At 40.0% G+C, this 23,254-nt stretch overlaps 1 protein-coding gene across 2 annotated transcripts in view; it reads right to left on the bottom strand.

Moving 5' to 3' along the window:
- LOC127500116 (uncharacterized) overlaps positions 1 to 22,972 on the bottom strand; it is a 673,680-nt gene extending 650,708 nt beyond the window's left edge. For both annotated transcript variants that reach the window (XM_051871052.1, XM_051871050.1), the window contains exon 1: positions 20,646 to 22,972. In XM_051871052.1, the coding sequence (XP_051727012.1) occupies positions 21,937 to 22,872 (936 nt within the window). In that variant the 5' untranslated portion in view covers positions 22,873 to 22,972 and the 3' untranslated portion in view covers positions 20,646 to 21,936. The remainder of the gene's footprint in view (positions 1 to 20,645) is intronic.
- Positions 22,973 to 23,254: the final 282 nt, after the last annotated feature.

Raw genomic sequence — 23,254 nt, forward strand, 5'->3', positions numbered from 1 at the left:
GAAATAGCCTGAAGTAAGATCAAGCGTGGAGAACAGCTGTGCATTTCCCAAGGCGTCAAGCGATTCCTTGACACGTGGAAGGGGGTAAACGTCTTCGCAGGTCACTTTATTCAGCCTTCTATAATCGCAACAAAATCTCTCACTGCCATCCCTCTTGATCACAATTACAGCTGGAGATGCCCATGGACTGCAGCTTTCTCTGAGAATACCTTGAGACACCAAATCTCGAACTTGTCTTTTCACTTCCTGAAACACCTGGGGTGGAATTCTACGATGTCTTTGCTTAATAGGAGGAGCATCTCCTGTAGGAACGTTGTGTGTGACAGATGTTGTATATCCGAAGTCACAATCGTTCTTTGAAAACACATCACTGTGCTTTGTCAATAGGTCCCGGAGTTTTCCACGTTGAGCTTCTGTAAGGTCTTCAAGATTTGTTTGCACTGCAACAGGTTACTGCTCCGTGGTGCTTTTCTCCACTTTTACCTTATGTTGCTGCACTGCATTGACATGCAGAGCTCCTTCCTTCTCCTCAAACTCAACAAGCACTTTTGGAACATCCTCTTGCGGCTTACACAGTGTTGTGATTCTACATCGTGGCATGAGCTTTACAGATTTCTCACTAGAATTCAACACTCTGACTGGGACTTTACCATCAGCTGTCTTGGCGAGCACATTAACAATCAGAACACTCTTGGGCAAGCTGACTTCTGATGAGGCCAACCAACACTTGGCAGCTCACTTTCGGTGGTATTCTACAGCGACCTTCCAAAACACGCTCACTGAAAGGAGAAATAGTGATTGCTTGCTTTCCAGCTACTTTCACAAAACCAATCTTGTCTCCACAGCTCAATGCCTCAGTCTGCATCTTAATGTTAGCTAACACTCGTTGAACTTTTGCTTCTCCAACACCTTGGGTATACCTGTCCACCTTCTTCATACCTTCAGTGGCCATGAATAGATCTCTGAGGTCACTCAACACATTCATTCCAACAATGCCAGGTAATCCTTTCAGCTCAGTCCCATTGGGATTGCTCTCTTTGATCACAAACACACACTTTCCATGCACTCAATGTCTGCTTCCAAACATCCTACGATGGGAATGTCTAAACCATTTGCCGCTGTCAGTCGGACCCAGTTGGCAGACGACAACACATCTTCTCTGAAGTGATTCTTAAAATGTGACTGTGTGATAGTAGTCACCTCCGACCCTGTGTCCAGGAGGCAAACAGTTCTTATACCAGCAATTCTCAGCTCAATGGTGAGACAGTCACCGAAAGCACTTTCACAGAGGGCCTTGGAAACATTCCCTGCATCACAATCTGCAATGTGGCTTCTGATAACAGATGGACCTGGACATACTGGTACCGAGGTAACTTGATCAGCTGCTTTTTCCATCTCCACTTTGTGTTTCAGAGGTTGCACTCCACTTGAATTTTCTCTGTTCTGAGGACAGCGTCGGCTAGTGTGCCCTGGCTTACCACACGTATAGCAGATGTATCTTCCTTCGCTATCTTTTAAAGGTGCACTCTTTGTCCTGCCCTCCTTCTCTTGAGGTTTCACTTTCTCTTTGTTATTTACCATCTGAAATAGTTCTTGTCTGGCAGCTATCCACTGAATAGCTTCATGAAGCTTCTCCAGAGGGAGAGGGGTTGAAGAGCTCTCGGCCACAGCGGTAGCTTGAACGACACCTAGTGAACGAATTCTGCTTCTCAAATTTCTTGGAACTTGCACCTCCTCTTCTTCCGACCAAGTAATAGCTTCCTGCATAAGCTCGATAAATGTCATGTCCCTCTCTGCTTTGACTCTCCTCTTCATTTCACGTCGTAGCGAATCATCCTTGAGGCCTAACACAAGCTGTTCTTTCAGTACACCATCAGCATCAGGAACTCTAGATGGCTCCTGGTTCTGGATAATACTCAGCTTCTCCTGCAAGTCATAAGCATAAGAGCGGATTGTTTCTCCAGGCATTTGCTTGCGGTCGTAAAACTCTTTCAGTCTGCTGCCAATGGGAAGTTTGTCCCCATAAGTCTGGTCTAAAGCGTCAAAGATCTCATCCACTGACCTCTCATTTCCGTTGAGCATAAACTTGACTGTCATCTTAGCTTCATCATTAAATACTGCTTAAACTCAATTTTGTCTTCTTCTGGAATTTATCACCTTAAAGGCGGACTTCATTGAACTTATCCATTCCTCTACACTCAACTCACCGGGTCTGGACCTACATCCACTGAATTCTGGAAGTTTACGGTCTCTTGGGATGTAAAAAGATGGCGCTCTTTGGGCAGCAGCCTGTTGATCAATAACAGCTTTAGCAAGGGAAAGCGCTTCTCGCTGTTCGGCTCTGGCCTGCTCTAACATTCCTGCCCATTCACCAAACCGTCTTTGCATCTCTGCAAACTGTCTCTTTTAAGTCCTCCAGTTTAGCCATTGCGTTGAATCAAAGATCCAGCAACTTGCACTTAATTAGAATACTTGCTGGTTTATCCTGTTCGTGACGCCATTATGTGGTGGAGGGAAATATGCCACCACCTTGTGGGGGGGAATATTCAGCACTTAACTAAGGAAGACTGAGTGAGCAACAGGATCTTAGTCCTCCCACCCAATGCTTTAAGTCGTTGTACAACTGAACTGTTAGTTGTATGTGATGCCTATCATGTTGCAACGTATAATGCTCAAGATGTGGTGAGGTAGGCTTCAGGATTTAACTGTTACACACGGCAGCCACCTGAAGTGTATGTGTGTGTGCAGAAAACTCAGGAGGTAAGTATTTTTGTCTGCAAAACCCACCCTACCCAGATCTAACAGGATAGGTAAGACGCCCCCACTCCTTAGTATAAGTGACTCAAAATTAACAAAGTTTCAGCTTAACTAACAAAAATATTTATTTACTAACTGAATAGTAATTGTTTTCTGAATTGTTATTGTTCTGTTTCTTTGTTTTCACAGGAAAGAATCAATTAAGTTCAGTCAATTATTTAAATTTCAATCAATAAAAAAAAAAAAAACTGAAAATCAAATGTGTGTCAATATCATTTCAGTCTCAAAAAAATAATGATCAGTGTCCCTTTTTAAACACACTGAAAATGTTCACATATATACATTCAAGTTAACTCACACTTTCAAATAAAGTTCACTTTGAAGTTTACTTAAATTCACTCCAATTCGGCACAAAAAGGTTCAAAATTCTAATTCAAAAATCCAGGGCAAAAAAAATGAACAAGTTATACTCCGTCCATTCCTGAATTCACGAATGCGCACAGAAGAAAGTCTATGAATCCATTTGCAGGAAAATTCACTATTCACAGTTCCATGAATGATGCGACTCAAAAGTTCAGTTCTCTTAACTCATGGAAAGAAAACAATGGTTTGCTTACCAGAGTTCAGAAGAAAACTGAGAAAATAGTGTACATCACCACTCTTAGTTTTTGGACAAGGTGTTGAATGATGTCCAACGGATGGCAGGGTAATGTCTCTTCACTCAATAACCCACAGCGATTGTCCCCGCGATCCTGACGACGGCAGCTTGATCCAACGAGGCCGCAATCCCAGCTGATGGAGGCGTATTGAGAAGACGAACAACACACGGCCCTATCCGATGACTCAACAAACCCTTTCCACACGATCAGTAGCAGCATTCACTGTTTCAAGTTCGTTTGAACAAATGAAAAACTCGTGTTTTCTTTGAGTTTAAATACAGAGTATTCAACTCCTACGGCAGATCACTTGCTAACCACTAGTAGGTCTTTTTCACAGCTTCATGCACACACACAGACACGATGGAAAACTTGTTGCGTCATGTTCTATAACCAACTCGCTAGCGTGAACAGAGACTTGAAAACAACGTTGTGCGTCTGCAATGCGTGTCACGGGTCTAAACGTAACTTTAACACTATAAACTACCCGAAAAATCAACACATTCTTCTTCAGTGCATCACAGCTCATCTCCACCGTCTCACCGTTCTCTGTTCACTCTTCGCGCGCATGTAATGGCGGCGCCCGCGGCAAAAATCAAAATAAAAGTCTCTTTTAAATAAAATTATGTAGATCCCCTACATAGACTATGCTTTTCTTTTCGGAGTAATATAACAAATTGTACGTATAAGATTAAACAATCTGTGACGTGCTTCTATCAATGTAATGTGTTAACTTGTCCATGCGAAAAACAATATGTAGGCAAGACGAACAGACAAATTAGGACACGCATTAATGAACATATGTGTGCAATAACTAGAAAAGACCAGAAATCTCCGGTTGCTCGTCACTTTAATTTTATGCCAATTGTGAATTTCATGGTGATTTGCACATTTTTCCATAGATGAGCAATAGGTATTCCAGAAGGAGCGGGGTCAGCAGAGGGGGGGTCGGGGTGATGGGGGGTGTTGTTTTATTTAAAGAGCTATTTGAGTAGTCAATGAAGAAACATAAAGTACCTGATACATAATTCTTTGTAAATAAAATCATATTCTGGAGGTTTTTAATTGCTGGGGTCAAATTGACCCCAGTGGGGAAAAAATGTTGCTGGATTTGAGGGTAATAGGAGGGTTAAGTTTTGAAATGCAGTATACACTCAGAATGAACTTCAAATGTATTTTGGTGACATTATAACTGCAATTCAATTACACTGTAAGAGTGTTGAACATACATTATTATACTGATAACAAACTGAGGTCATACTTGTAATAATTAGTCCACTGAGGCAAGTTGCAGAAGAACCCAAGTGCATTTTATTTAAATTAAAACAAATACTTGGCTTGGCATGGCACACATGGGATGTACAAGACAAGACATTCACCATCAATGGTTACAGGGACAATACTTGACAAAGAAAAAGGCCAACTTGAGGGCTTAAATGAACAAGGACTAATGACAAAACAAGGGACACTATGCAAAATCAAAACAATGAACCAAAAGGTGTGTTCGACATGGGCTGCGGCTGGATGCAACCGATCAGCGAGAGTAGCCACACGAAAAATACAGATTTCTGAGTATTAGTGGAAATGAAGGTTTCAGAATAAACATTAAAAAAAAAACGTGATTGTTGTCATGCGGTGAATCCAGCCAATCATGAAACAGCGTCATCAGAGCTTGTGCAGCCGCTCTTAAAAAGCTGTGCAGAATGAACCAGCTGGCTGCTCTCAAAATGAAGTTTTATTTAACAACATTCGGGAGGCGCATGTTCAGGTAATCAACCAATCAGTGCAAGAGGAAGCCAGTATATAAAGCCGTCTCTCACCTCTATCCCGTGACAAGTTTCACAGCATTTGGCCCCGCCCATTTGCTGTCATGTCTGAGTTCTGAAATCTGTAAATAAAAGTGCAAAAAGCTCCTGTGAGTTCTTGCCTAGCTGATGAATTATCTCATCACCCTGATGTTAACTTTACAAATGATCTGTTGTCTGGTCTCAAACATGGTTTTAAACATGGGGTAGAATGTCAGCCCACTCAGAATATCATCTGCGATAATCTTCAATCTGCTCTAGCAGAGCCTGAAGTAGTAGACGAACTAATCAAAAAGGAAATCGAATCAGGTTTTATGATTGGTCCATTCGAAACGCTCCCGTTCGAGCATTTTCGTATCAGTCCCATTGGTGTGGCTACCAGGAAATTTTCAGGGGAAAAAACGCATGATAATCGATCTCTCCCCATTTCCAAGCATCAATAGTCTTATCCCACTCAAGGAATATTCTCTTCATTACCACGATATCGAACAAGCAATAACAATGATTAAAATCATTGGCTGCGTCGCATGGTTAGCAAAAGTAGACATCATATCAGCTTTCAAAGTAATGCCAATTCACCCGGATTCATGGCATTTATTCGGCATTCGCTGGCGCAATAAATTTTAATTTGCCGTGTGTTTAACCTTTGGTTGCAGAAACAGCCCCCAAATTTTCAACACACTATCTGAAGCCATATGTTGGATTCTATCCAATAATTACGCAATTCCTTATCTCCTTCATTTGCTTGATGATGTCTTAATCATTTCACCTCATGATGCCATCCCTGCAGCACATCTCCTCACAGTGTAAAAGGTTTTCGCAGAGCTAGGGATTCCGATAGCTCAGGAGAAAACAATGGGTCCAACCACATCCATCGAGTTTCTGGGCATCAATTTAGACTTAGGCTTCACTGCCTAAGGAAAAAATTTATAGAATCATTTTGGTCGCGTCCAATTTTCTAGATAGCACGAATAGTTCCAGACACGAACTTCTCTCGCTGTTTGGCCACCTAAACTTTGCTATGTGCAAAGGTCGCCCCTTCATCGTGCATCTCCTCGCCCTCTCTTCAGTTCACGCGCTGGAAGACCAAATTCTTTTGTCCTGCGGGTGCAAAAACGAGTTAAGCTTATGGATAACTTTCCTTAACCAGTGGAATGGCTTAACTTTTTTCTACGACAACTGCATCTCTCTCCCCCTTGACATTAACCTGTTCACTGACGCAGCCCCCTCAATTGGTTTTGGGGGATTTTACCAAGGACGCTGGTTCACATCTCCCTGGCCCCCCCAGCTTCTAGACACACCTCAGTCCTCAGCCTCCTCGGCCCTTTTCGAGCTCTATCCGATCGTCGTTGCAGCTTCCCTATGGGGGAAAGAGTGGTCATCTAAAAGCATCCTGGTCCATTGCGACAACGAAGCCACTGTACACTGCATTAACAAAGGCCGTTCTCACTCCCCTGCGTTAATGTCATTCCTCAGACGCCTCATTTGGATTTCTGCCTGCGATCAGTTTATTATAATTGCTAAACACATTCCAGGCTTCAAAAATCAAATCGCTGACTCTTTCCCGTTTCTCTTTTAAGAAATTCAGGATGCTGCTGCCAGAAGTGGATTCAGTTCCAACCCCAGTTCCTCATTATTCTCAGCTGATCTTCCCATAAATCACCCGTTAAAATCCCTTACGGACACTTCCATTAATACCATCCACCAAGCAGTTTTACCTAGAACCTTCCAAACGTATTACACAGCATGGAAATCTTTCAAAATTTTTCACCTCTCTCACAACCTTCCATTTCCCGATTTTTCTCTTGTATCCATTGCATCATTTATATCTCACCTTAACAGCTTAAAAGGCCTCCAAGCTGGGTCCATAAAAGGCTATCTAAGCGGCATTCAGTTTTTCCATAAACTAGCTTATGGTAAGCCCGTCTCCGCCATAAATAACTCTCAAACTTCCCTTCTCATCAAAGGAATCCAAAGAACCCATCCTACCCGCCCAGATACCAGACAGCCTATTACTATCGACATACTCACCAAATGCATTTCCACACTCTGTCTCGGCTACCATTCCATCAACACTGCCCGCACGCTAGAAGCAATGTTCATCCTGACTTTCTTCGGTTTTCTTCGCTGCTCTGAATTAACAGTCACGTTTAACTTCGACACTAATATCCACCCTACAATTTCAGATTTACAGGTTGTAGATAACGAAACCATATCTTTTTTCATTAAACAAAGCAAAACTGATCAAGCTAAAAAGGGTCAATTCATTTACATTTTCAATCTGCCATTCAGCTGTACCATTCTTTCATAAAATGATGTTTTATTAACAAAATTCGGGAGGACCAACGTTCAAATAATCTGACTAATCATCACATCATTTCAGCCAGCTGTTAGCAATCAGTAATCAACATATCTACCCAATCTCCTTCCGTGTAGAAATCTGTAAGTAACTTATCGAACCATAGACAGATAACCAATGATGAGTAATAGTTTACGTTGGCGGTTCCTACGCAGTTTGGAAAAGTATGGAATTTGAGTAATTTCCAGGTCTGGATAGAAAAGAAACATACATACATACACAAACACACACACAAACAAACAAACAAACAAACAAATACATAAAAACAAACAATATCATACAAGCAGCGTGTTCATTATAATTTTAGTGATCCTTTAGTGATTGTTGAACACAATTGAATAAATTCAAGGTGCACATTTTTATTATGCAAAGCTCTGTCTTTTACAAGTGAGTCTTCTTTTGATCTTTACTAAATGAAGGTGCTTGTGACTCAAACCAGCAACATTTAATAGAACAAACGATCATCTAAATCATATTGTACTTTGCTGTTTGATGACCATTCAACATCAAACAATGACAGTACAAACAGTACTGTCGTTTACATAATAAGAATATGTACAAATTTTAATAATCAATCTCTCGGCCCTGCACAGTTTCGCTGAGCTCAGGTTTCCAATCGCCCCGGATAAAACGATGGGTCCAGCCACGTCCATTGAATTTCTGGGCTTTAAATTGAATACAGTTAATTTCCAGGCCCCAGATTCCCCACTTTCCTCCTCCCTCCTCTTAGCCACACACTGCGGCTTTCCCCGGCGCCACACCCCATCCAACAATGCCCGCCCCTCTCAGCGAATGCCTTCCCTCCTGTGATCGCATGAGGATGCCTCTACTAGCGGAGCAAGCTCAGCCGTCTCAGCCATTTCATCCCGCCATCTCTCACCCTACCTCTCTTTTGTCTTTGGTCTACAGTTCAACTACGGACGAGGCTGCCTCCGCTATCGGCGCAGGCCCAGACGTCCTATTTTCCCCAGCTTCCCTCTTTTTCTAACCACCCTGTTCCTTCCCAGGCTCCAGGGGCCAACCCGAGCGAGAGGTTGCCTCCGCTAACGGTGCAGGCCCAGGCGCCTCATTTTCCTCCTCAGTTTCCCTCTTTTCTAACCTCCTCATTCCTCCCCATCATCATTCCAGTACAATGGAATTTTTCTATCATTGCCGCAGCAGTGAGGCACCTTGGCTCCCGCAGGAGCTCATCTTCTCTGGCTAATTTCTCCACTGCCGCAGCAGTGATGTTCTCTCAGCTCCCGCAAGAGCTCAGTTTCTCTGGCTAATTTCTCCACTGCCGCAGCAGTGATGTTCCCTCGGCTCCCACAGGAGGTCAGTTATTCTGGCTAATTTCTCCACTGCCGCAGCAGTAATGTCACCTCTGCTCCAGCAGGAGCTCAGCCCTGTCTAAACTCGCCTTCACTGCCGCAGCAGTAATGTTTTCATCCAATATGACGACAACTCTCCCGGACTTTCAAACTAACCCTCCAAACAGCACAATCAGCCTACGCAATGCAATTTTTGGGGGTCATCAGTAATGTTTCTGGCTGCTGTCCTGCATTGGTTTGCAATTTTTGGGGAGTGCTCTGGGTTCGGGCCAAATACCGAGCTTGGAGCCCTCTCCTCGGACAGCACGCCAAATACGCATACTATTACACATACTATTTACTATCTCATTATTTGTAAGTGTGAACTTGTGAAATTATGTTTTATTAACAAAATTCAGGAGGAGCAACATTCAAATAATATGACTAATCATCATGTCATTTCAGCCAGCTGTTAGCAATCAGTAATCAGCATATCTACCCAATCAGCATGAGTGAAAGTGTGTGTGTATATATATATATATATATATATATATATATATATATATATATATATATATATATATAGGAGCCCTCTCCTCGGACAGCACACCAAACATGCATCTGATTATTTGTAAGTGTGAACTCGTGAATTACCTGCAGTACAGACGTTCCATAATCAAATCCTCATTCAATCCACTCTTCACCGATGACTTCAATCATCCAGCCACAAGATTTTGGTTCCAAAAACATCTTAAAGCAGTTCTCATCCAGTCCGGTATCGCAGCAAATCAATTCTATTCAATTCAATCTATTAAATTCTATTAAATTCAATATGTATTGGTGCAGCAACCACAGCCACCCAAAAAGGTCTTTCACAACAACAAATTCAAACCCTGGGTCGTTGGTCATCAGAAGCTTTCAAAACCTACATCAGACCCAGCTGCTTCCACATCAGAAACGCGCAACAAACCCTAACCAATGAAATCATTAATTCCCATAACCTGTGCACCAGCCCGCATTTTTAAATCAATTCCATTATCTCGCCGTATTCACGCCAGCTAAAACCAAACATTGTAATTCATTTTAGACTTTGTTTATATACAGTTGCAAGAAAAAGTATGTGAACCACTTGCAGAATTTGTGAAAATGTACACAAATCATACAAAATGCATGTTATTTTTCATTTAGTACTGTCCTGAGTAAGATATTTTACATAAACGATGTTTACATATAATCCATAAGACACAAAATAGCTGAATTTATTAAAATAACCCCATTCATAAGTATGTGAATCATTGATTCTTAATATTGTGTGTGGTTACCTGAATGATCTACGACTGTTTTTATATTTTGTGATGGTTGTTCATGAGTCCCTTGTTTGTTCTGAACAGTTAAACTGAGCTCTGTTCTTCAGAAAAATCCTCCAGGTCCTGCAGATTCTTCAGTTTTTTTTGCATATTTGAACCCTTTACAGCAGTGACAATGATTTTGAGATCCATCTTTTCAAACTGAGGATAATTGAGGGACTAAAACACAACTAATAAAGAAGGTTCAAACATTCACTGATGCTCCAGAAGGAAACAGGATTCATTAAGAGCCGGGGGTGAAAATGGAGAAAAAAAAACCTTGGGAGAAAGAAACCAGGCTTAGTCAGGGGGCCAGTTAGCCTCTGGCGAACAGTGCTTTGTTACGATTCAGGTAGCTATCATAAGTCCGATGGGATCGCAACATTCAAAGTATTTATTCCAGTTCCATCCAGTTGAGGATCGTATTCATCACGCCGGTATGGACGGTTTGTTGAGGAACTGTGCCACTGGCTGTCGTGTCGATGAGGCCTTAACAGTGGATGATCTAGTTGACTCAATCTCTGCTGATACTTCAGGGCTGCGTTGTGGTCATGTCAAGGCGCAGGTCCTCGATCTCACCTGGATACGACCCGGATCCGGTTGACTACAGTAAACCTCGGGATAAACAGAGAGACTAATATTAGCGTAGATGCCATTTCTTCTTCTGATGTAACGAGTACATCTAGTGTTATAGGAAGTGTTCCCGGTTCCGGCTGACCTAATTTATGCAGCCTAACAATCCTTTAACGGATTTGAAAATATAAATCGATGTTATGTGTATGCCAGGTTAAAGAGATGTGTTTTTAGTCTAGATTTAAACTGACAGAGAGTGTCTGCTTCCCGAACAATGCTAGGAAGATTGTTCCAGAGTTTAGGTGCCAAATAGGAGAAGGATCTACCGCCTGCGGTTGATTTTGATATTCTAGGTATTATCAGCTGGCCTGAATTCTGAGATCGCAATAGACATGAAGGACTATAATGCTTTAAGAGCTCGCTCAGGTACTGGGGAGCTAAACCATTTAGTGCTTGTAAGTAATTAGCAAGATTTTAAAAACTATACGATGTTTAACAGGAAGCCAATGCAGTGTTGACACACCTGGGCTAATATGGTCATACTTCCTAGTTCTAGTAAGAACTCTAGCTGCTGCATTTTGTACGAGCTGTAGTTTATTTATCAAGCGAGCGGAACAACCACCCAGTAGAGCATTACAGTAATCTAGCCTTGAGGTCATGAATGCATGAACTAATTGTTCTGCATTTGTCATTGAGAGCATATGTTATAGTTTAGGTATATTTTTAAGATGGAAGAATGTGGTTTTACAGATGCTAGGAACATGGCCTTCAAATGAAAGATATTGTATGGTATCATATTATATGGTATAAAAGAGCACACCCAGGTTCCTAACTGACGATGAAGACTTAACAGAGCAGCCATCAAGTGTTAGATAGTATTCTAGGTTATTACGTGAAGAAGTTTTTGCTCCAAAAATTAGAATCTCTGTTTTTTTCTGAATTTAGAAATAGGAAATTAATGGTCATCCAATTTTTTATATCAGCTATACATTCCGTTAATTTTGTGAATTGGTAAGTTTCATCAGGGCGTGAAGAAATATAGAGCTGGGTATCATCAGCATAACACCATGCTTCCTAATGATATCCCCCAAGGGTAGCATGTACAGATTGAAAAGCAACGGTCCGAGTACTGAGCCTTGCGGTACTTCATATTGAACTTGTGATCGATATGACAGCTCTTCATTTACTACTACAAACTGATAACGGTCAGATAAGTATGATTTCAACCATGACAATGCAATTCCACTAATGCCAACATAATTTTTGAGTCTATTTAAAAGAATGTTGTGATCGATAGTGTCAAATGCAGCACTAAGATCCAATAACACTAATGAGAGCAGTCTCAGTACTATGGTGCGGTCTAAATCCTGATTGGAAATCCTCACGGATAGTATTTCTTTCTAAAAAGGAACATAGTTGTGATGACACTGCCTTTTCTAGTATTTTTGACAGAAAATACTAGTCAAAAAGAGATTGGCCTGTAATTGACTAATTCTCTAGGATCAAGTTGTGGTTTTTTAATAAGAGGTTTAATAATAGCCAGCTTAAAACTTTTTGGTACGTATCCTAGTGATAAAGACGAATTAACGATATTAAGAAGAGGATCTATGACCTCTGGAAGCATCTCTTTCAATAGCTTAGTGGGTATAGGGTCTAACATACATGTTGATTTTGATGATTTAACAAGTTTAGACAATTCTTCCTCTCCTAAAGCAGTGAATGAATTGAATTTTTCCTCAGGGACACTACAATGCACTGTCTGACGCGATACTGTAGTAGACTGTTGCGTGGTTATAATTTTTTCTCTAATATTGTCAATCTTGCAAGTAAAGAAGTTCATAAAGTCATTACTGCTGTGCTGTTTGGAAACATCAGAAGTTGAAGCTTTACAGGTGCTGGTCATATAATTAGAATATCATCAAAAAGTTGATTTCACTGATTCCATTCAAAAAGTGAAACTTGTATATTATATTCATTCATTACACACAGACTGATATATTTCAAATGTTTATTTCTTTTAATTTTGATAATTATAACTGACAACTAAGGAAAATCCCAAATTCAGTATCTCAGAAAATTAGAATATTGTGAAAAGGTTCAATATTGAAGACACCTGGTGCCACACTCTAATCAGCTAATTAACTCAAAACACCTGCAAAGGCCTTTAAATGGTCTCTCAGTCTAGTTCTGTAGGCTACACAATCATGGGGAAGACTGCTGACTTGACAGTTGTCCAAAAGACGACCATTGACACCTTGCACAAGGAGGGTAAGACACAAAAGGTCATTGCAAAAGAGGCTGGCTGTTCACAGAGCTCTGTGTCCAAGCACATTAATAGAGAGGTGAAGGGAAGGAAAAGATGTGGTAGAAAAAGTGTACAAGCAATAGGGATAACCGCACCCTGGAGAGGATTGTGAAACAAAACCCATTCAAAAATGTGGGGGAGATTCACAAAGAGTGGACTGCAACTGGAGTCAGTGCTTCAAGAACCACTGTGCAAGACATGGGTTTCAGACAAAAGACAAAAAGGACTGGACTGCTGCTGAGTGGTCCAAAGTTATGTTCTCTGATGAAAGTAAATTTTGCATTTCCTTTGGTAATCAGGGTCCCAGAGTCTGGAGGAAGAGAGGAGAGGCACACAATCCACGTTGATTGAGGTCCAGTGTAAAGTTTCCACAGTCAGTGATGGTTTGGGGTGCCATGTCATCTGCTGGTGTTGGTCCACTGTGTTTTCTGAGGTCCAAGGTCAACGCAGCCATATACCAGGACGTTTTAGAGCACTTCATGTTTCCTGCTGCTGACCAACTTTATGGAGATGCAGATTTCATTTTCCAACAGGACTTGGCACCTGCACACAGTGCCAAAGCTACCAGTACCTTGTTTAAGGACCATGGTATCCCTGTTCTTAATTCGGCAAGCAAACTTGAGCTTAACCCCATAGAAAATCTATGGGGTATTGTGAAGAGGAAGATGCGATATGCCAGACCCAACAATGCAGAAGAGCTGAAGGCCACTATCAGAGCAACCTGGGCTCTTATAACACCTGATCAGTGCCACAGACTGATCGACTCCATGCATTGCTGCAGTAATTCAGGCAAAAGAAGCCCCAACTAAGTATTGAATGCTGTACATGCTCATACTTTTCATGTTTATACTTTTCAGTTGGCCAAGATTTCTAAAAATCCTTTCTTTGTATTGGTCTTAAGTAATATTCTAATTTTCTGAGATACTGAATTTGGGATTTTCCTTAGTTGTCAGTTATAATCATCAAAATTAAAAGAAATAAACATTTGAAATACAACCCCAAATCAGAAAAAGTTGGGACAGTATGGAAAACACAAATAAAAAAAGAAAGTAGTGATTTCTAAATTTACTTTGACTTGTATTTCATTGCAGACAATACAACAGCACATTATTTAATGTGTTCCTCATTTTTTTTTTTTTTCAAAAAAACAAAATTCTTATTTTGGTTCTTGCAACACATTTCAAAAAAAGTTGGAACAGTAAAGCATTTACCACTTTGTAATGTTGCCATTCCTTTTCACAACACTTAAAAGACGTTTAGGGACTGAAGACACCAAGTGATGAAGTGTTTCAGGTGTAATTTTGTCCCATACTTGCTGCAAACAAGTCTTAAGGTGGGCAACAGTACGGGGTCTTCATTGTCGCATTTTGCGCTTCAAAATGCGCCACACATTCTCTATTGGAGACAGGTCGGGACTGCAGGCAGGCCAGTCAAGTACCTGTATCCTCTTCCTCCGCAGCCAGGACTTTGTAATGTGTGCAGAATGTGGTTTTGCATTATCTTGTTGAAATATGCATGGACGTCCCTGGAAAAGATGTCTTCTTGAAGGCAGCGTATTGTGCTCCAAAATCTCTATGTACTTTTCAGCATTAATGGTGCCATCACAGAAGTGCAAGTTACCTTTGCCAAGGGCACTGACACAACCCCATACCATGACAGACGGCACTTCTGGACACTGTTAACATAGGGGTTCCTTTTGGCACAGTACAGTTTTAACTGGCATTTGTGGATGTAACTACGTATTGTGGTACTTGACAAAGGTTTGCCAAAGAAGTCCTGAGCCCAAGTGGTGATAACGCTTATAGATAAATGACGATTCTTGATGCAGTGCCGCCTGAGGGATCAGAGATCATGGTTGTTCAGCTTAGGCTTGCGCCCTTGTCCTTTACGCACTGAAATTCCTCCACATTCCTTGAATCTTTTTATTATGTTATGCACTGTTGAAGGTGAAATAAGCAAATGTCTTCCTATCTTTCTTTGAGGAACATTGTTTTTAAACATTTCAATAATTTTCTCACGTATTTGTTGGCAAACTGGCGATCCTCTGCCCATCTTTGCTCCTAAAGGACTAGACCTTTCTTGGATGCTGCTTTTGTACCAAATCATAATTACAATCACCTGTTGACATCACCTGTTTCAAATCACATCATTATTTAACCAATTTACCTGATTACTAGCCCTAAATTGCTCCTGTCCCAACCTTTTTTGGAATGTGTTGCAGGTCTGAATGACAGGAAAGGATGTATATTTACAAATGAAATTAAGCTGACCAGACAAAACATGAAATATTTTGTGTTCACATTGTCTGCAATGAAATACAAGTCAAAGTAAATTTAGAAATCACTACTTTTTTTTTTTTTTTTTCATTTGTGTTTTCCATACTGTCCCAACTTTTACTGATTTGGGGTTGTATATCAGTCTGTGTGTAATGAATGAATATAATATACAAGTTTCACTTTTTGAATGGAATTAGTGAAATAAATCAACTTTTTGATGATATTCTAATTGTATGACCAGCACCTGTATTTCTTGTTAATTTAGCCACTGTATCAAATAAATACCTAGGGTTGTGTTTATTTTCTTCTAAAAGATTTGAAAAATAGGCAGATCTAGCAGTTTTTAAGGCCTTTCTGTACTCAATCATTCTCTCTCTCCACGAAATGCGAAAAACTTCTAGTTTTGTTTTCTTCCAGCTGCGCTTCATTTTTCTGGCAGCTCCCTTTAGGGTCCGAGTGTGCTCGTTGTACCACGGCGTTGGATTAATTTCCTTAATCTTTTTTAAGCGCAAAGGAGCAACTGAGTCTAATGTGCTGGAAAAGATAATAGTTTCTGTTGCAACATCGAGGTCTTCTAAGCTGTCTGGTATGCTAAGGCGATGAAACTGATCAGGAAGATTATTTATAAAGCGATCTTTAGTGGTAGAAGTGATGGTTCTACCATATTTATGGCAGGGAGGCAGTTTTGCAGCCTTGACTAAATGTAGTATACATGAGACTAGATAATGATCTGAGATGTCGTCACTCTGCTGCAGAATTTCAACAGCATCACTATCGATTCCATGTGACAATATTAGATCTAAAGTATGATTACGACAATGAGTGGGTCCTGACACGTGTTGTCTAACTCCAATAGAATTTAGAATGTCTGTAAATGCCAATCCCAATGCATCTTTTTCATTATCTACATGGATATTAAAATCACCAACAACAAGGACTTTATCTGCAGCTAGTACTAACTCCGATAGAAAATCAGCAAATTCTTTGATAAAGTCTGTATGGTGTCCTGGTGGCCTGCACTGCAAAAAATGTTCTTACTTAGACTTTTTGTCTTGTTTCCAGTCCAAATATCTAAACATTCTTAGATCAAGAAGCATGACAAGTAAAAATGACAAGTAAAAATTATTTCTTGTTTTCAGGAAAAACAGGTCAAAATTAAGTGAGCTTTTCCTTAAAACAAGCAAAATAATCTGCCAATGGGGTAAGCAAAATAATCTTAATCCAAACTGAAAACAAGATTATATAGCTTATTTTTGGTTTGAAATAAGATTATTTTGCTTACCCCATTGGCAGATTATTTTGCTTGTTTTAAGGAAAAACTCACTTAATTTTGACTTATTTTTCCTGAAAACAAGAAAATAATTTTTACTTGTCAAGAAAATGCTTCTTGATTTAAGAACTTTAAGATATTTTGACTAGAAACAAGACAAAAACTCTAAATAAGAACAGCATTTTTTGCAGTGTATACAGTAGCCAGCACAAATGTCAACTTACATAATGTTACATAAAGTACCATCACTTCGAAGGAATTATATTTGAAAGACTTTTGACTAATACTGTAAATATTACTATAAATTACAGCAACACCTCCCCCTTTGCCTTTCTGACTAGGATTGTGTCGATAATCGTAATCTTGAGGGCTAGACTCATTTAAAGTAATGTAATCGTCCGGTTTTAGCCAAGCTTCTGTCAAACACAGCACATCTAGATTATTGTCTGTGATAATATCATTTACAGTAAGTGCTTTTGAGGAAAGGGATCTGTAATAAGTTTCCCCTCAGTAATTGTTTGCCTCACAGCTAAAGGTTTGAGTGCTGTCTGCTGTATTGTGACAGAAAGCGTGTGTGCACAAAACATTTATAAATTATAAGTGTGCTCCCACTCTTGCGCACAACACAGAAGACTGCACACAAACCTTATATAACCCATATAGTTTTTCTTAGTTACAGACCCCGACTGGATTCGAACCCGGGTCGCTGCCACACAAGCGCACTCGGTTTACCAGTTGCGCCACCACACAGATATACACAATACAAAACCGGGGTTACTTTGTGATCTGTTACAAGTAATACTATAAGCAGTTTTTCCATCAATGACAGCACAAATCATATGGATTTAAAGACTGCAAATCGCCTAGAAAAGTCTCAATATAGGAACGGTAAGTGGTGTGTGAAAATAAACGTGAAATGGCATGTATAGAACACGTTAAACTTGAAACAGCTGAAGAAATAAAGCCAGCAGACACAACATTAAATATAACCTTTGTTTCCCTTTAACCTGACATGATCTGTCATCAACGCTGCAGAAAGCAATTGCCTTAACCGGCATAGCGTTAGTTTTATTCTTGTGCGCACACTAAAACACAGACAGTTCCGTTCATTGGTGGAATAATGTGAATGTGCAGAACTGCTTGTGTTTCAGAGCATGCAGATGGAATTAAGAGACTTTGCTTCATTAAGCTGTATTTTTTCAACATTTAAAGTCCCCCTGAAATTAAAATTTAAGTTTTTTAGCTTTTAGTATGAATATGTTAGCCTTAATGTTATGAATAAGCTGTTGTGTTCCAAAACAATGACAAAATTCACATTTAGGATATAAAAGTATTCAAAACTTACAGTCTCTCACTTCCGCTAAAATGGATCATGGATTTTCATGACATCACATTGCACTTCAGCTTCTCATCAAATCTTCTGTCCAATCAAATGCTCTCTAGAATTTGAAGTCCCGTCCCCTCCTACAATCTCAACAGACGCTGAAGCTGTGGCTGAAATCGGTAATTTGTTCACACATTTACTAGTTTCTGCATGGTGAATAGCACACAGTGCACTATATAGAGAATAGGGAATGATTCAGACAGTGTAAATATGCTTTCCATTGATGTGAATGAAGTCCATTTTCGCGTTAGTATAACTTGAACCACTGCAGCGCAAGCACAGTCTGCTCTGACCCAGGGACATGAGAGCACAGAGCGGATCATATCCACGAGTTGGCTCAGACCACAAAAGGTATCGGACCCATTGAAATTCTGCACAGAATGCTGTATTTTAAAGTGATATAGAGGAGATTAGGAGGATAAACGGTTAGATACTAAAAGGAAACAGAGGTTTTACTGAGTTTAACAGCTCTGGCTGAGCTGTGATATAAACAAAATGTTATTGGCTATTTTAAAAAAGGGGCGGGGCTGTTCGATATATTGCCCTGTCTTCCTGTTTCAGTTGAAATTACGTCAACACATTGAATTATGCTGCGCGTCCCAAGACACTTCAGCGGGCCTTTAAAATGGAGACCATCTCAGCCAGCCATTTCTGAAAACATGGGGGAGCAGTGGCTTTCCAATCCCTTAATATAATTCTCTTAGCCACAACCATTAATGCCAGCTGCAAATAATAAGGGAGAGAGGAAACTGTGTCAGAATAGCCAAAGATGGCCAATTCCATTTCAGGAGAAAGAGTCTGATCATATGCCACTGAATACCAAGAGAAAATATCTTGCCAGTAACTCTGGAGATTCAGGCAGAACCAAAAAGAATGAGATACAGTTCCCTCTGCACCCTGACATTGATCAGACAAAGGAGACACAGCTGGGTAGATCTTATGGAGTTTGGTTTTGGAATAGTTCAGTCTGTGTACAATTTTAAACTTGAATTAAAGTCTTGTGTTGATGGAACAGCTATCCCAGGTGGGAAAAAAAAAAAAAAAATGCACTAAAATACACTTTATTATAGTCCACTTACCTCTCTTCCATAATGTACTTAAAGTGCCTTATTTTCATGCACTAATTTTGTACTAAAGATTCTTCTTTAGTATTTCTTGTACTCAACTGTTCTATTTTGAAACACCATGAAACGTGCTTTTAACATACTATCTCTGTATCTCAAAAAAAAAAAAAAAAAAAAAAAAGTTAACTAATGAACCTTATTGCCCACATATTTTATACATTAAATAATTCATTTCAAATGTATTGTAACTATGTTAATTTTCCCTTTAAATGATATACTAATGGTGAATTATTAAGAAAAAAATATTAAGAAAAATAACAGCAGGAAAGATAGCAAGGGTCAGACGTTGCGGGTGCAGATGGCAAATTATGTCTTGGTAGCCAAGAGACTGCAATGGGCAAACCAGTCCTCCGACAAGAGTCTCGACAGGGAATATCCAAAACAGAAACGAGGCCAGAGAGACTCAAACACAGCCAGGACTAACACTGCACAAACAGACCAGCAATCAGACAACACGGCAAAATGCACAGACATTAAATAGTGGATCAGCTCATCAGCAGCAATACACACACACAGAGAGACAGAGTGAACCACGTTTGCTGCCCAATAATAGTTTTGAAAAACTGGCATTGCCAATCCACCTAGCTCTTTAGATTTTTCTAAATGGACCTTAGAGATACGATGTGCCTTAAAACCCCAAATAAAAGAGAAAATGAAAGAATCTAGATTTTAAAAAAAATAATAATTGTGAGATAAATAGGTAAATTCTGAAACAAATTTAAAAATCTTGGAAGGGCCACCATTTTTATAGCATTAATACGGCCATATAACGATAATGGCAAGACCCTCCATTTTTCCAATGGTGGATTTAAGGCTCTTTATTGCAGCCTTAAAATTAAGCTTAAATGTGTCTTTTGGATCTGTTGGAATAACCAATCCTAAATAAGTAAAATGATCATAAACAATTTTAAAAGGGAGGGACTTTTTTTTTTTTTTAGGAAAATTACTAAGGAAACTGGAAAAGCGTAGCGCCAGATCACAGTCCAAATGAATACTCATACACAAAACTGCATAGATCAAAAAATAACTCCAAGATCAAAAAACATGAAAGGTCCGCACACGAAAATTGAGCCAAAAAAGCTCAAAAGAATTTATTGTCCAGAGGCCACAAAAAGTGCAAAAATGCAAAAAGTGCAAAAAGTTTTTGGGATAAACCATTCATCAGTGCCATGATTCCAAGTGTAGGAAACTTTTTCCTCGTTGAAGCAGAGACCAGGAGACGTTGGGATATCTTTTAAGCAGAAGTTACTCTTTATTGAGAAACGTGCTGTGGGTCGCTGTAGTCATCCAAGTCTAACCAAGGCAGTGTACTTGGTAGTTCATATACATTCAATGGGGAGGGATACATAGAGTAGAGGTAGAGACAATCTAAACAAAGCATGCAAATGCAGTGCAGGAATCAGCCCATTCCCTACATTTCCCAGCCATGATCTAATCAGCATAACGGTGTCATTCAAATGCATAGGTGCTAATCCACTCAGTCTGACAGTATGGCCCATACCTTTACATTATCATAGAGACAAAGGCACAGCTGTATCTTGAGCCAAATGGTTAGGAAGTGCATGAAGACAAAAGGTTAATGTTACAGACACCTGGGCTGCCTGCCTTGATCTCCTTAAATTGTCATTATCTTTACCTCAAAATGTTAAATACAATATACTTCACCTTAATATTTCATGTGAGGTTATGTCAGGATGTAGGATCAGCAGATCTTAAACAGATTCTTAAATTTGTAATCCCACAGTCCCCCCTTTGAGAGTTCTAATAACTCTCACATAATACAAATTTAAACCTTCTTAAATCCCTTCTTTAACCTATGTTTGTTAACATAAGTCCCATCTTCCAGTCATGTAACTTGTAACAGATACAGGCACATACATCTTATTCTATGTCGTGTCCAACATTTACATAAGTGTTGTTCTTTAACTTGAGTATACTGTTGACACACATATACAATGCAGGGTGGTAATATGTTGTATGAACTACATGATGACACAGAAAACCATGTAGCATAAGCGTGGAAGTCCTAAAAGTCCATGGCGCCTGAATAGCTGTGGAGTCTGTTCCCTGTAGAGTCCATTTCCAATGCATTTCCATGTCTGTTCCAAGTTGCTCAGATATTGTTTGTCGTTGTGCAACTCCGAGTTGCTCAGATGACTCTGTCTTCATGAAGGTTGTTCATGGATATCTGAGGTGATGCTTTACACCAGGTGCTGCTTATGAGCCGTCATGGCATATACACATACCTGCAACACAAGAAAACAAAGAAACAGCAGACCAGCAGTATTCATGCATAGACTTTAGTACGTTAGATGATCGTATAGTTTTTCTGTCTAACTCTGATCATCATAAACTTCTAGTGATCGTATAGTGGTTTTGTTCCTTTTTTTTTTTTTTAAAGCTAGTCTTAATCAATTTGACACCTATAGACCAGTAAGGTGGGGATAAACTGAGAGGGGGAAACCTATGAGGAAGTCTTCACCACAGGGTTGGCCCCCGAGGCCTGTTGCACTTCGGTTCTTCCCTGGGCTCCTCACTGGTCTGTGTGTCCTATTCTCTCCCTGTAGTTAATTTGTAAACTTTACTGTGCTACATCTCCATCTTCCAATGAAACATCAGTCATAGCAGACATCATAACCCACAGAGGATGGATAAGTGAATGGAGTGTGCTGTAGCATAACATTTAAGGCTGTGAGTGTACTTAACCAGTGTACCCCAAATGGTGGAAGTGACAGTCAACTTTCTTTTGTTCAGAATGAGTCTTTTAGCTTTCTTGTAGATTACTGGGGAAATTAAGCACTCACAGCCCAAATGGTTAGCATGTCAGTAAGCTGTTGCTCCAAGTGTTTGGAGAAGAGGGGAGGGGCAGTTTCAGTGTGGCAAGTAGACTGAGTAAAGCTGTTCATTTCTTTAAATGTCTTTTTGTTTTTCCTACACTCTTTCATCCAATGTCCAGGTTTACCACAGTAATGACAACTGCCTTCTCTCTTAGGACATTTACGTTTCTGTCGATTCTCTGTGTTGACCTTAAAGGATGCTGCTGCAATCTTTACTCTTGTCTTGACATCCGAGTCTCTTTCCCAAATAGCTAACCGATCTAAGTTGTTTTGCAGAGTTCCATTGGACCATGTGAGGTCTAAGAAAGGCAATGCATTTTTGTATTCTGATGAGAGCCCATCAAACCACATGCGGACCAGTGGTCCATTATCCTCTAACACCTTCTCTGGAGTGTCAGCTATTCCACTGTATGCTGCAGCTGACTGACAAAATCTTTCAGTGTACTCACTTACAGTTTCATCCTTCTGTACACAACTAGTGATCTTTGGCCAGTCCACCTTTGGTCCAACAAGGTTCTGTAACACTCTCAGAACTCCTTCTCTCAATTCACCTTTGCTGGAATGCTGAAACTCAGAATTATTTACAGCACTTTCAAAATCACTGAATTCTGACTCTTTCAGGATTTGTGACATTAGCTGGGTGACTTCAGCTAGGGACATATCATAGAGCTTCATTTTCCTGGACAACTCTGTCCTAAACTCAGAAAAATTTCTCTGCACTGATGGCAAACTCTCAGCAAGTCTTTCTATGTCTTCAGGACCTAGAGCTGTACTGACTGCTTGTAACTGGAGTATGGGGGTTACAGATGTAACTGTGTCAACACCTTTTACCCTACTCTGAGCCTTTTGTCTCGCTCCACACACTTCAACTGCATTTACATCTTTATCCATGAATGCAGTATTGCTATTGCCCTCTAGTCTACAGAAAGACTCTAAGTCAGGATAGCTTTCATCTGACTGTTGGTCTTTTGAGTCACATTTGGTTGAGGTTTTGTTAAGGCCCAACTTCTGCGTGAGACGAGACACTCGAGTGTGCAACTGTTTGTTCTGCTTTTCTAACTTAGCAATACGTTGGATTTGTTCTTGTGCAATGGATAGAGTAAATTCTCTGTGGCAGCAGATAATGCCCTTCATATTTTTCTTCCGAATACAAGCACCAAGTACCTTTTTGCATTCTTCAATAGACCAAACTTTTTCTGGATGAATCCCAAATTTCTTTGTCAAATCCAATCTGACTGACTCAGTCACTATTGAGTCCATGTGCTTTCCTAAC

The sequence above is a fragment of the Ctenopharyngodon idella genome, chromosome 18 (assembly GCF_019924925.1).
Source record: "Ctenopharyngodon idella isolate HZGC_01 chromosome 18, HZGC01, whole genome shotgun sequence".
Lineage (NCBI taxonomy): Eukaryota > Metazoa > Chordata > Actinopteri > Cypriniformes > Xenocyprididae > Ctenopharyngodon > Ctenopharyngodon idella.